Source organism: Triturus cristatus, chromosome 4_1 (assembly GCF_964204655.1).
Source record: "Triturus cristatus chromosome 4_1, aTriCri1.1, whole genome shotgun sequence".
NCBI lineage: Eukaryota > Metazoa > Chordata > Amphibia > Caudata > Salamandridae > Triturus > Triturus cristatus.
Window position 1 is genome coordinate 616520463 of NC_140585.1, and position 12959 is coordinate 616533421.

The 12959-nt window shown below is 48.6% G+C and overlaps 1 protein-coding gene across 1 annotated transcript in view; it reads right to left on the minus strand.

Annotated features, from left to right (window-relative positions):
* PTPRQ (protein tyrosine phosphatase receptor type Q) overlaps positions 1–12959 on the minus strand; it is a 1724016-nt gene that overhangs the window by 761413 nt on the left and 949644 nt on the right. The window contains exon 37 of the mRNA XM_085652983.1: positions 1342–1462. Coding sequence (XP_085509109.1) covers positions 1342–1462 — 121 coding nt within the window. The remainder of the gene's footprint in view (positions 1–1341; positions 1463–12959) is intronic.

Sequence of the window (12959 nt, forward strand, 5' to 3'; positions counted from 1 at the left end):
GCTTGAGAGTGACAGGAATTTTGCACCCTGTATCCTGTCTGAAAAGGTCCAAACATATATTGTTACGTCTTTCTACCCTACATACTGTCTGCTCCTGGGCTTAGGAGGGGAACTGGTTGCACTTTGCACCTTGTCATGCATTATCCATTTTATAGTTTAATAAACACATGCCTATGCTATGGCGGGGGAGAGGTGTTTGGTGTTTTAAATATGCTGAGGCTCAAGCCCTCTGTATATTATTTGCTGCTATGTTCGGATGAGTGTGCTCTAATCTATGTTTTCATTATGTTTTTGCTTCTGTACATGATCGGTTAACCAGTTTGGTTGAACACTGTTAAGGGTTCCTGCCCATCTTATATAAGACCATAGCAGAAGGAGAACTGGTGGCATCTTGCGCTTTGCTATGCACTACGCACAATGTAGTATAATAACCATATGGCTACATTACAGGTTTTTAATATTTTCTGCTATAGCGGGGGGTAGGTATCCATATGATGCACTGAATACGTTGTGGTTTAAGCGCTGTGTTTTTGATGATATACCATGCTGTCAATATAGTGAGACTTGAGCGCCATGTTTATCATTTGCTGCTATGGTTAGATTGATTTTCTTCTTGTGTTTAAGACTGCACTCGTACCATGATTTTTTATTTCTTATAGAAATGGGTATGCTAATTTGGTTTACTATATGCTTTTCTGTTTATTGTTTTTATTAACTAATAAACTAAATTTTTTCACTGTCAAATGTCTGGCCTAGGCACACTGATGCGATGGTTAATACCTTCTTTTTATTTTTTTTACTACAAGCATATGCCAAAAAAGAACAACAAATAAAAGACATAGAAAATATGCTATCACCTAAACAAGAACCTGTATGACTCTACTAAAAGAAATCACATTAAAAAACATTAATATGTTGGCTTTACAAGTGATTCTTTTACATATTTTGTACACCTAAAAAAACGTGCTATAGCGCATCAAAAAAATGGTTTTGCAACAGGAAAAAAAGCTACATTATTACACAGAAACTTCATTGCAATAAAATCTTATTGAATGAGCCTATTGCCATTTTTTAAAAAAACATAGCCAAATTTTAAACGCAAAATCTGACGCATCCTAAAACGTTCCATGCTCACTCCCTGGATTTGGCGTCCTGAAAAAATAAGTTCTTATTCTTTCGACTACAACCAACTTTTAAAATCCAAAAAGGTAATGTGGAAGTGACACTTTTCATATGCGTTTAACAAATATATCTATTACATCTTTTATAACAGAGATATTACATTCTACTTAAGTGACAGATTAATATTTAAACTCTAAGCCGTTCTCAAGGAAATCTTACCAGACACGGACTGTGTAATAGAGAATAATTCCGTTGGGCTCCAGAGGTGGTTTCCATGACAACTTCACAATGACATCAGACAACTGTTTCACAGACACGGCCCTTGGAGGAGAGCTGGGAGCTGTAAGATACACGTATGTAGATAAATAGAGAGTGCCTTATCTAAGAACTACAGGTTAAACTTTAAATACTGTTTCTAATAGGAATCTGAGTATATTTTGTCTGTTAAACCGATCAATAAAAGGGCTAACAACTGTAATAAGACATCTTTTATTTTCCAGCCAGAAGGAGAAGGGACGGCTTTGCATGGTCAACTAAAAACATCTGTTTCTGTGATTCAATGGAAAAACCCGATTCCATGAGAAAACAAAGCCATGGGCATATCAGAGCGATTCACCTACCGGACTGCCCAAGTTTGCTTTCATAAAAATGTCCTTCTAGTAAAAAGAAAATCTGTTTTATAGGTGTGAATGCATGAAAATATATGGTAATTTGCAACAGCACCCCAGAGAGGAAAAGAACCTGGGAACAATTATACCCTGCATCAGGAGGGGGGGAGGCCTGCCGAGCAGAACATTAAGCGATCACAAAAATCCGGGACTGAAGGCAGTGCTGAGACCTTTTCCAGCAAACAAGCCCTCATATGTTCTACATTATGCCAATAAAAGTGGTTAAAGTAGAACAAATATGAGAGGTATATAAAAATTGCACGGTCAATTTACAGCACATTACAATCTGATGAAGCGGGCAGGCTGCTGGAAACAGAAGCACGGCATACATGTCGGGATCGCAAACCAATGCGAGAGTGTAGTAAAGAGTACATATTGCATATATAAACTTATGTGGTGCTACTACTACGTTCTTATTACGACTGGTAATTGGGACACATACAACTCGATTAACTTAGCGAAACTTATGCACGCGAGTGGCGAGTGCTTGCATAATTGGCGCTAGGTATAACTTGACGTGCTGGTACACAGCACACATCCCAACATTGCTCACCTCAGACCGGGGGTGACAATGCATCCTCTACTGAAGCGTTCTTCTCCAGTTCAAGGTCAAAGTCTCGGAATTGTACGGTTATTATATGACAATGAATAACGCACCCAGACGAATATGTACTTAATAGGTGTTCAACTACCACCTGCGATTGCGCAATGATTTTAATGATCCCCTTAGTGCTTAATAGCATACATTACCAAAGCTTTAAATTCTAAATTTACGCATTAATAACCATTTTTTCCTAAAAAGAAAGCACATTTTAAAAACGCTTCACAAAAAAAACTTTGCAAAGTTTTACCATCACCTCTGCTGCTCTTTTCCAATGAAGCCCCGGCTGCCCTCAAAGAGAGCGCAGGCCATGGCCGTCCTGCCGTGCTGGGTAACTGAGAACATAATCACCGCTATTAGTAGAGCTGTGCGGCATGGCGCCCCACACTCTGAACACTTTGTGCTTCCAAGTCAGGTGCTGGAAATGGTGCGTATTGCAAAGGCTGTCCACACAAAGGCTATCAGATCTACCCCGTTTCTTCTGAGGGTTTGCCGTCTTTTCCAAATATATCTGGGCGCTTTTATTATCTGGGTATATGAGCCTGTGTTTAGGAAAGAGGCGGTGGTGGGACTTTGCCAGTTTTGCTTTATGGATGGCAGAGGATGCCAGTAAGTGCTTAACTGCAAACTTATCTGCCAGCTGTGCTTACTGTTTAACTTCATAATATCCTGCGCAGCACTGAAATCGACACAAAGCCATTGGATATTGAATGTCATGGAAACCCTGCATTGACATCTAAATGTTGGGTCCAGTTTCTAAAATGATACCTGTACATAAATCAAGCACTGAAGGTCTAACTCAAGCTCACTGGTACCAGTTACCGTCCATGGACTACAACACATCAGTGAATTAAAAATACTAATTTGCCTCAATCGCAATCTGCCCACTCTCTGCTTGAGTCTAAGGAATATTTACTTCCTCACCTAACAGAAGACGCATCAAGCTGGCACTTTGCTCACATAAAGATATATTGAACGTCAACTATCTGTTTCATCACCTCACTTTCAACAAAGCGTACTTTTATGTATTTACCGCTTTGTGTAGCACTCACACTACAGCACAGAGGAGGGAGGGAGGAGAAGATCTTCAATACTTTTGGGTGTTCCTAAAATCTACCTTCAAAGAGTGGTGCAGAGGAAGGGAGTTTGCCAGAGGGTACCTTGTGAATACCGCGTGATCCAAAACAAATCATTAGTATCTTGCCAGGAAGCGCCAGAGACGGTTGCGTGTGGCTGGCATGAAGCATCTCCTAGGGTGGTAGAGGAGCATCGCCTTAAGAGACAATCTGGAGTGTGGTCCTTCACTGGCTTAAAAACAAGAGTCAAAGTTTGGAACTCAATCCTCTGCTCGACTGTCAACCAACAGAACGTATTTAATGCGGCTTTCAAGTGGTCATTGTTTCAGTCCAGGGATGAGGTGGGCTAATCAGGAGAAGCAGGTAGGCGTGCTCCTGTTTCCCTTATATATGTAAATACACTCTGTAGCTTTGTAGTCTCAATTTAACATTTCAATAACCCAGTCTCATCTGAGTATACTGCACATGGTTGCATATCTGGTTAAATACCAGCAGTAGACAGAACCTGTGTTATTTGAAAGCAACTAGTTAGTCCTCTAGTTCAGGCTTCTTTTCTGTTTCTATTTTGGGATTAGCAGCATGTGGAGAAAGGGAACATTTATACTAAACCCAAACTAAAGCAATTTCTGATACGGTAAATAGGTTTGGTTATAATGTGCTCATGCATCTGAAGATAGATATGCACAGGTGTGCATTTGTGCAGGTGTTATCATGTGGAGCCACCAGAGGGAGAAGAAGAGAGATGAAAAATAGTCTCTCATATTTTGCAATTCATTCATCTCATTATTAAAAATTAAAGGATGTACCTAATAACATTAGGTAAGAGACAAATACTCCTCTGGGCTGAGACAAGGTGTCACTGAAAAAGTTTCAAGCCAAAGCTGAAAGAAATTGGTGAAGAAACAATGGCTGAGGGGGCGTGGCTTAGCCGGCTGCAAGATGGCCGCACTTTGAGTGGGCTCTGCCGGGCAAGCATGTTATCAGTCACGATCCTGCAGACAACGTCGGAGCTTGCACCTCGCTCTGGGCGATCCTGTTCCTGCGCACACTGGGGCATCGACTGCTGCCTTTTTGCCCTTGGAGTCCGCCGCTGCACGGATTTACCCCCGCTGATGGCTGCCAAGGCCTATCAGGCATAATCGGTGACGAGTGGCTGGATTCCGTGCCGCGCTGCCAGGAGGCCACTGCCGCCCCTTCTTGCACCGGCCGCCCCCCTGGAAACACGACGGCCCGCTGGGTGCCTACCTGCTGCCTGCTCCTCGCTGGTCCCGGTGAGTGCTGCTGCTGTGGGGGCTTCTGCGGCGGGGTTGGGAGTGTGTGCGCCGCACCGCACCGCAGGGCCTGGGCCTACCTTCATTGCTGCTGAGGCTCCCCTACAACGCATCCTCCAGTTTGCCCCGCTGCACTGGCCCCGTGTCGAGGGCTGCCCACCCCCATGTCTCCCCACTGCCATCGCCCTCCACCATCCTCTGTAGCGCCTGTGGCAGAGGCCGGCATCGCTGAGGCCGCTCCTCCTCCGGCAGCCCTCGGCTCTGCTGACTTCTCACGCCGCCTCTCAACCCTTCTCATTGGAGATCTGCAGATCCGCTGATGGCCCGCTTCATCCACCACGCCTGGGCATTTGCCTCTTCCGCTACACCACCTACTTACTGCAGGCCCCAATGGCTCTCTCCTGGACCCTGCTGCGAGTGTGGGGCTGAGGCCAGCGCTGCGCCACCACTGGGCCGCTTCTGTCTGTTCTCTTCGCAGACCTGCCTGGTCCCGCCTGCTGCCCGGCCCCTACAAATTCTGGGTGAGTGGTGCTCTTGTGGGGGCACTTGCGGCTGAATTGTGTGCATGCTTGCCGTTCCATGGGGCCTGGGCCTATTCCCTGTACATCAGAGGGTCTTCACCCTTTGCCTCTCTTCGTTGGCCCCGCAACGGGGGGCATCGCGCCCCCGCGATTCCCCGCTGCCTCTGCCCCAAATCCCTCTTCTGCTTCCACTGCGGGGACCGACGGTGGCGCGGCCGGGATATTGCCTATGCGTCGCTGGCCTGGCTGCCTCACCACGTTGTCTGCCCCGCTGCTCTCCTTCAGGACCCGCGTGCTTGACGGACGTCTACCACAGCTTGCCATCAGGAGGGGCATCACCAGTGGCTCTCTCATCGCCCCCCTCCTCCGGCCTGGCCGCAGCCTGCTCCGTGAGTGCCTGTACTTTTGTCACTGAGCCTAGATCGCCTGCTCCGCCTTCCCCAGCTGCAGCGTACTCTGCACTTCCCTCCGCTGCAGACTCCCCCCTGCTCTTCGGCGGCCTTTCTCACCTGCTCTTGTCTGGCCATGGGGAAGACCGACCCTAAACAACCCAAGATCACCTTCGATCAGGGCCGGCAGACTCGCCAGAATGGTGTGGTCGCCGACGGGGGTGACACAGCCAGCCAGCCAAACGGATGCGGCCCAAACACGGGAGGAAGATCTGAAGACCATCATGCTAGACGTCAAATCCACGGTCACTGGCATTGTGGCCCAGCTCGACCAGCTGTCAACCCGTCTTGACGCTGTCAAGGCCCGAGTTGACTCGCACGACGCCCGTCTGCTGCACGTTGAAACAAGGGTCTCTGATGCTGAAGACGCCGCCACTCAGGATCGCCACAAGCTCCTTCAAATGGATAAGATACTCGAGCTGATCTGGAACAAAAACGAGGATTTGGAGGCGTGCTTCCGTAGGAGCAACCTCCGCATCACGGGAGTGCCTGAATCCACCAATTTCTCAAAAAGGGAGGACTTTGTGGAACAGCTCATCCGCAAACTTTTTGGTGATGTCCTATCCTCTGTTTTTATTGTCGAGTGGGCCCATCGCTCCCTCGGCCCTCGCCCTGCCCCTGGCCAACCGGCTCGTCCCATTATCGCCAAACTCCTGAACTTCAGGGACCGCGATGCCAGTCTTCGGGTGGCCAGGGAGAGGGGCGAGATTCGTCATCAGGGCAACTCCTTGTTGTTCTACCCTGACTACACTATGGCGGTGCAGGCTGCTCGCCGTGAAACGGATCATACAAAAACATGAAGTCTCATATTCCCTGGCATATCCCACCAAACTGCGAGTACGGCAGGGCTCCAAGATGCTCATCTTTCCGGATCCCAAGAACGCTTTGGCCTTTACGAAGAAACTGGATCGGTCACAATGCTCTTCTCCTGCTAACTCCCAGGCCGCCACCGATGGCAACTTAAGTGATAACGACTGAACCTTATTGGCTTCTGGACACTCTCGCTAACTGCACTCCTTGTTGCTCAGCTACCTGTTTTGATCTCGCCCACTTCGAACTTTTTCATCCACAGGGCTCTCTATACCATGTTTATACTTCGGGCTCGATGCCCCTGACTCCCTGGTGTCATCCCTTATTGTTGTCTGCTACGGCCTGAGGCTTGGCTACCCTGTCTCCTAGGCAGAGGTGTATGCAGAGTGACGTCATGCCTCCACGGGATGATTCCCTTTTTGGACATAGACTTTTCCCTTCCCAGTTGTGGGTCCCCAGGGTGGGAATGGGTGGAACTCAGCTTGATTGGGGGGTTCGAGTGGGTGGTCGGGAGGGGGTTATTGGGGTCTGTTGCCTCTTTCTAAGGCCTTGTTGTTTGTTTTGATGTATACCTTTTTGTTGGGTCCCTTTATGCCACGTCATCTCCACTGCTCAGTTTTTTTTATTGCACCCCTCTCTGTCACTGCATTGTGTCCTCATTGCACATCTGCTTCTACTTGCTATTTTGGGGGATTTGTGATATTGAGACTTTCGCCTCTGAATGAGGCTTTGGTTGTAAACTTGATCTTGGCGATTTTTTGCACATCAAATGTTATTGCACTGTGCTTCTGGTTATGCTCCTCAATGTATTTCTTCACCCGACTGCACGAGGTTACACATGTAATTTTAACCTTCCCCGACATTCACTTCTTTGGTAAGGCACTATGACAGATACCATGCTCTGGACCTGGAACGTCCACGGTCTTAACGACCACCGCAAGGCATGCCTGGTCCATGTCCACCTCTCCCGGCACAAGGTAGACATTTGTTTTCTACAGGAGACCCACCTGCTACCGGCTACCTCCTCCAGACTCCTTTCCAGGCACTGGGGCGAAATACATTACTCCTTTTATTTTAATTATTCCATGGCAGACCTCCCAGGTGATCATTGACCCAGAGGGGCGCTTTGTGGTCCTTCACGGTACCCTCCAGGCCCAACCACTGACATTGGCTGCGTTATATGGTCCTAACAATGATGAGCCGGATTTCTTCGCGCAGGTTTGGCACCACATCTCTCCCTGGGTCCAGCTACGCTTCTCTGGGGGGGGTGACTTTAACGTCACGCTGTCTACCACGCTTGATCGTTCCGGCCGCACACTTCCCACCCACGCGCAGCTTCACTATTGAGCTCTATTCTCACTGATAACTCCCTAGTTGACGCGTGATGCCACACTCGCTCTGAGGCATGCGAGGGCACTTGCATAACAGGCCCCAGCGGCTGCTGGTCCCACTTGGACCTCTGGATTACCACTTTGGACTCCTTTGCTTGGCTCACCTCTATTGAGCAAATGGCACGCACCCTCTCAGATCACGCTCCTGTTCGCCTCAGTTTGCGCCTCCCTCACACCCTACACCTCGCTTTCTCTGGACGGCTTCCCCCTAACGCGATTCGTGACTCAGTCTTCTGCAACGAGATACAGACCGCAATTACGAATTATTTTTAGCTTAATGAGGGCACTGTTGACTCCCCCTCCATGCTTTGGGAAGGATTTAAGGACGTCATTCGTGGGGAATGCATTTCCAAGCAGTCGGGTGTCTTACGCTCTATTCGCGGCACTCTAGATAAATTAGAGTCAGAGATTAAGGCTCTGGATTCCTCCCATTCCCGGGTCCCAAACCCTGATACGCTTGCTCAGATCCGGGGGAAGCTCATCGACTTCGCTGACTAGGCCAACAGAGAGCTCGCGTTTCTGGGCAGGGAGGTGTGGGCGCGCCGCTTCGGTGAGGACGACCGACCTGGAAAGACCCTTGCCAACCTTCTCCGCTCGCCTCACGCTGCGTCCAATATAACTGCCCTCCAGGATGGAGGCCCTGACAGAATCACCTCTCCTGAGGAGATTAAGGCACGTTTCACAAAATTTTACTCACAACTTTACACGGCCGGGACTGTGCCCTGGCGCGAGGTTGTCAATCAATATTTCGATACTCTTCAGCTCCTCTGGCTTGGCAACCCTCACCGGGAATTCCTTGATGAGCCCTTCTCCAAACAAGAAATCCTTGCTGCGATTAATGGCATGCCCGGTAATAAGGCTCCCGGTTCAGACGGCCTGCCAGCATCCTTCTATAAGTCCTTCACGCCCCTCCTGGTCCTGCACTTAGCCACCATGTACAACGAATATTTTCAGAACGGTCAGTATCCCCCTTCGCTCCACGAGGCACTACTCACACTACTTCTAATGCCGGACAAGCCCCCAGAGCTCCGCAACTCATATTGTCCCTTTTCACTAATTAAGACGGATAACAAAATCTTTCCCAAGCTCCTCACCTCCCGCCTTCTTCCCCTCATGGCGCTCATCGCTCGCCGGGCCAGTCCGGATTCATTCCTGGCCGCGCTACCTCCCATAACCTTCGGACCATTTTCTCCGTCCTTCATCAAATTAACCCCAAGCTCCCGGCAGTGGCTGCCTTGCTAGATGCCACTAAAGCCTTTGATACCCTAGAGTGGCCCTTTCTCTTTTATCTCCTCCCTCGCTTGGGCTTCAGCCCGGTTTTCATACGCAAAATACTACTTCTTTACACTCTTCCCACTGCCCGCCTCCGGACTAACGGTCAAATATCAAAGCCCATCTCCATTGCGAGGGGTACCAGGCAGGGGTGTCCGCTGTCACCCATGCTTTTCGCCATCGCCATGGAACCCCTTGCTGCTAGGCTCCGACAGCACCACACCCAGAGTGGTCTCGGCTTCGCGGCCCACGCTCTTGTCGTTTCTATGTATGCGCACAACGTCACACTTTATGTTTGCAACCCTCAAGATAATCTCAGTCCTCTGGTCCGTGAGGTGATATGGTTTGGGGGCTACTCCGGCATCCAGGTTAACTGGAACAAGTCCATACTTTTCCCCCTCACTGATGCCACTTTGTGTGGGCATCGGGTCCAACAAGATACTTAGGCATCTGGCTGAGCAGGGACGTAGACGAACTTTGCAGAGCTAACTTTGGCCGTGCTGTGGACTGGTTTGAGTCCAAGATACCCCTCTGGCATAGGCTACCCTTGTCACTGGTGGGCCACATAGCCATCGCCAAGATGGTGGTGCTCCCGACATTTTTATATTTATTCATCGATATTCCTATCCCCCTCACTGCCCACTTTTTTTGCAAAGTACGCTCATTGCTCATCACTCTGGTCTGGGCTGGTCTATAGCCCAGAATTGCATATAACATCCTTACCCTCCCGATGTCATGAGTTGGTCTTGGTGCCCCTGATTTTAAACTTTATGCCCTTAGTGCCCAAGCCAGTTTTCTCCATTTCTGGCTCCACCCCACTCATTTTCAGCCTCATGTCGCAGTGGAGGCCGACCTTGCTGCCCCATGGTCGCTCGCGACCGCCTTGTTTGCCCCAGCGAAACTCCCTCGCACTGAGATTGACACGGTGGAGACTCTGCGCTGGGCCTGGGATGGGCTCCATAGACTCTCCGGCTCCAGCATGCTCTCCGCGAATGCCATGCCTATTGCACATCATCCAGCTTTCCCCCCCCTTCAGTCATCCGGGATGGTTAAACATGCAAACCGCCTGTGGCTTACCACAGTGTCGGATCTCTACCCTGAGGGACACCTTCTTCACTCTTGCTGTCAACTTCGGCCCCATGGACACTCTGCTCTACTATCAACTAAGGGCTATTTGCAGGGAGCTTCATCCCTCGTTTCCCCAGCCTCCTTCCTCGATGGCTACTCTTGACTTTCTTTGCACATCCCCCTCCCCACGAAAGCTAGTCACCAAGATTCACGCCCTTGCACTGGCAGCATCTCCCATCTCTGCAGACCGGGCGCAGGTGGCGTGGTGTGAGGACCTGGGCGTTGAACTCTCTCAAGAAGACTGGCTTTATTGTTGGAATCAGATTAAACGCCTATCCTCAAATTACCGCCTGCACCTCATCCACTTTAAGTATTTGCAAAGGCTTTACCGAGCTCCTGCTCAGCTGCACAAGATGGGACTTATCTCTAATGATAGATGTCTGCGATGCATCGCCCCTGCGGCAGACTTCTCCCACCTCGCCTGGCTGTGCCCACTGATACTGGCGCGAAGTGTGTGCCGCTATTTCTAAGATTACCTCGTCGCCGGTCCAGCCTGACCCTCTTCTTTGTCTTTTAGGCTTTGTGAAATTTTGCCCAGATGCTACGCACCGCCTGACTGCGATGTTTCTTGTCCTTGCGAGGCGTAGGGTCTCCATGTGCTGGGGTCGCAGGCTTGTACCTAAGGTTGACACTTCGCTTGAGGAGGCTTCTCGGTGTCAGACACTCCTGTCCGAATTCTGGGACCTAATGCCGGCCAACCAAATCCCACCCAATTGACATATGGGGTTCACTTGTATCTTACCTCTTAGGTCATGACTCTCGGCGTCCTGCGACCTCCCCCGCGCTCACTGCCGGCATTCTGCCCACGTCGGCCGCCGGTGATGGTCAATGAGTTGCTGGCTCCCTGCTCACTCTACCTGCTGTTCCTCTAGTCTCTCTCCCCTATTCGATGGGCCTCTCTCCATAGCTTAACCACTTCCCTAGTGCTGCCACTGCATTTTCTTCTTTGTATCGACATCATGTGTTAGGCGTATGTGGTAACCTCTGCTGCACAATACTGAATGCTCGTATGTAATGCCCTGATATAGTGCAATCTTGTAACCTTGCTGTGCAAATTTGTCAATAAAGGTTTTTGAAAAATAAAAAAATATTAAAAAAAAAAAAAGAAACAATGGCTGAAAGGGGCGAAGCCACAGCACTCTATGGGCCCCAATTCAAAAAGGCAATCTGAGACAAAAGTTTAACTTTACAACTTTTGGTATTCACAGAGGTCATTTATGAGTCGTATCTTTACGTCCGCAGTCGGTAAATGGTAGAGGAGGTCATGAAAATCAGTTTGGGCAGGGTAAAGGGTGTTGTCGGACACCACATTATATCCCAGAAAAGTTTGCTCCTTTGCATCATGGTACATGCAGTCCACAACTTGCGCACCCGTCAGTGTTGACTACAGTCAACACTAAGGGGAAGGGGAGTGCAAATTATTGACTGTATGTACCATGATGCAAAGGAGCAAACTTTTTTGGGATATGATGCGGTGTCCGGCCACACCCTTTTCCCTGCCCAAACTGAATTTCATGACCTATTCTACCATTTATCACATGTTCCTAATGTTCCTATTTGTGCAAATTGCATTCCGACCCATTGATTACACTTCATCCGGCCCGGGCTGGAGAGTATGGCCCAAGCCAGAGAGTACGGCCGGGTGCAGAGAGTACAGTCCGAGCTGCAGAGTACGGCCCGGCCCGGCCCGGGTGGAGAGAGTAGGGACCAAGTCGAATATTCGGGCCTGACTGTGGACGTAAATATACGACTCATAAATGACCTCTGTGAATAGCAAAAGTTGTTAAGCTAGACTTTTGTCTCAGATTGCCTTTGTGCATCAGGCCCTACTTATTTTGGAAAGAATAGTTATGTTTAGGTAGATAAACTGTCAGTTTATGCATAAAACGGCTGTAGACAAAGAGAATGTGAAACATTGGTGCCCCAGACTGAGATATTGCCATCAAACAGGCACGGAGAAAATACCTTTAGTAAAAGTGTTGGTGAGTGATTTCCCAACGCGGAGGCGCTTTTGAACAACTTTGTGTGTTGTTTGTTTGATCCCTTGAATTCAATCTCGACAAGCTAGGCGATGCTGAGAGTTAGTAGCATATAGTGACAGTATATATGGGTCAAATTTGAGTTTTATGTATTTTATATTAATGCCGACTTAGTACAACTCTGAATTAGGAGATCAGCTCCCTTTGCAATTCTGTTGTACAATCATATTCCTACACAGAACTTCTGGAATCGAACTGACTCAGGGAAACTCAAGAACATAACCTAGGATCGCACTCCATGTAGCAAACATACTGCCTCCCACCTGAAACATTGAGTTCTTATTTCCCCTTGTTCACATGGTTAGCAAACCGGTATTTCTGGTCCATAAAACGCTCATTCCATGGAACCGTAGGGCCCACTCTACTCGTAAAGTATAGTCTCCATAACACTGATGAAGTCCTAAGATAACTTCGACTGCCAGGCTCAGCTCACAGACTTTATTTGACGGCTTGTTCTCATGGTTCAGTCTCACCTGGAACTAGGCCTGGCAGTTAAACCCATTTCCCTTTATCAGTTTTCTTTGAAATTTGTGTGATAGCTAATATGATTTTGTTTCTATCAACCTGACTTGCTGCTTTTATTTATTCTACTAAATTAATTACATTTCAGT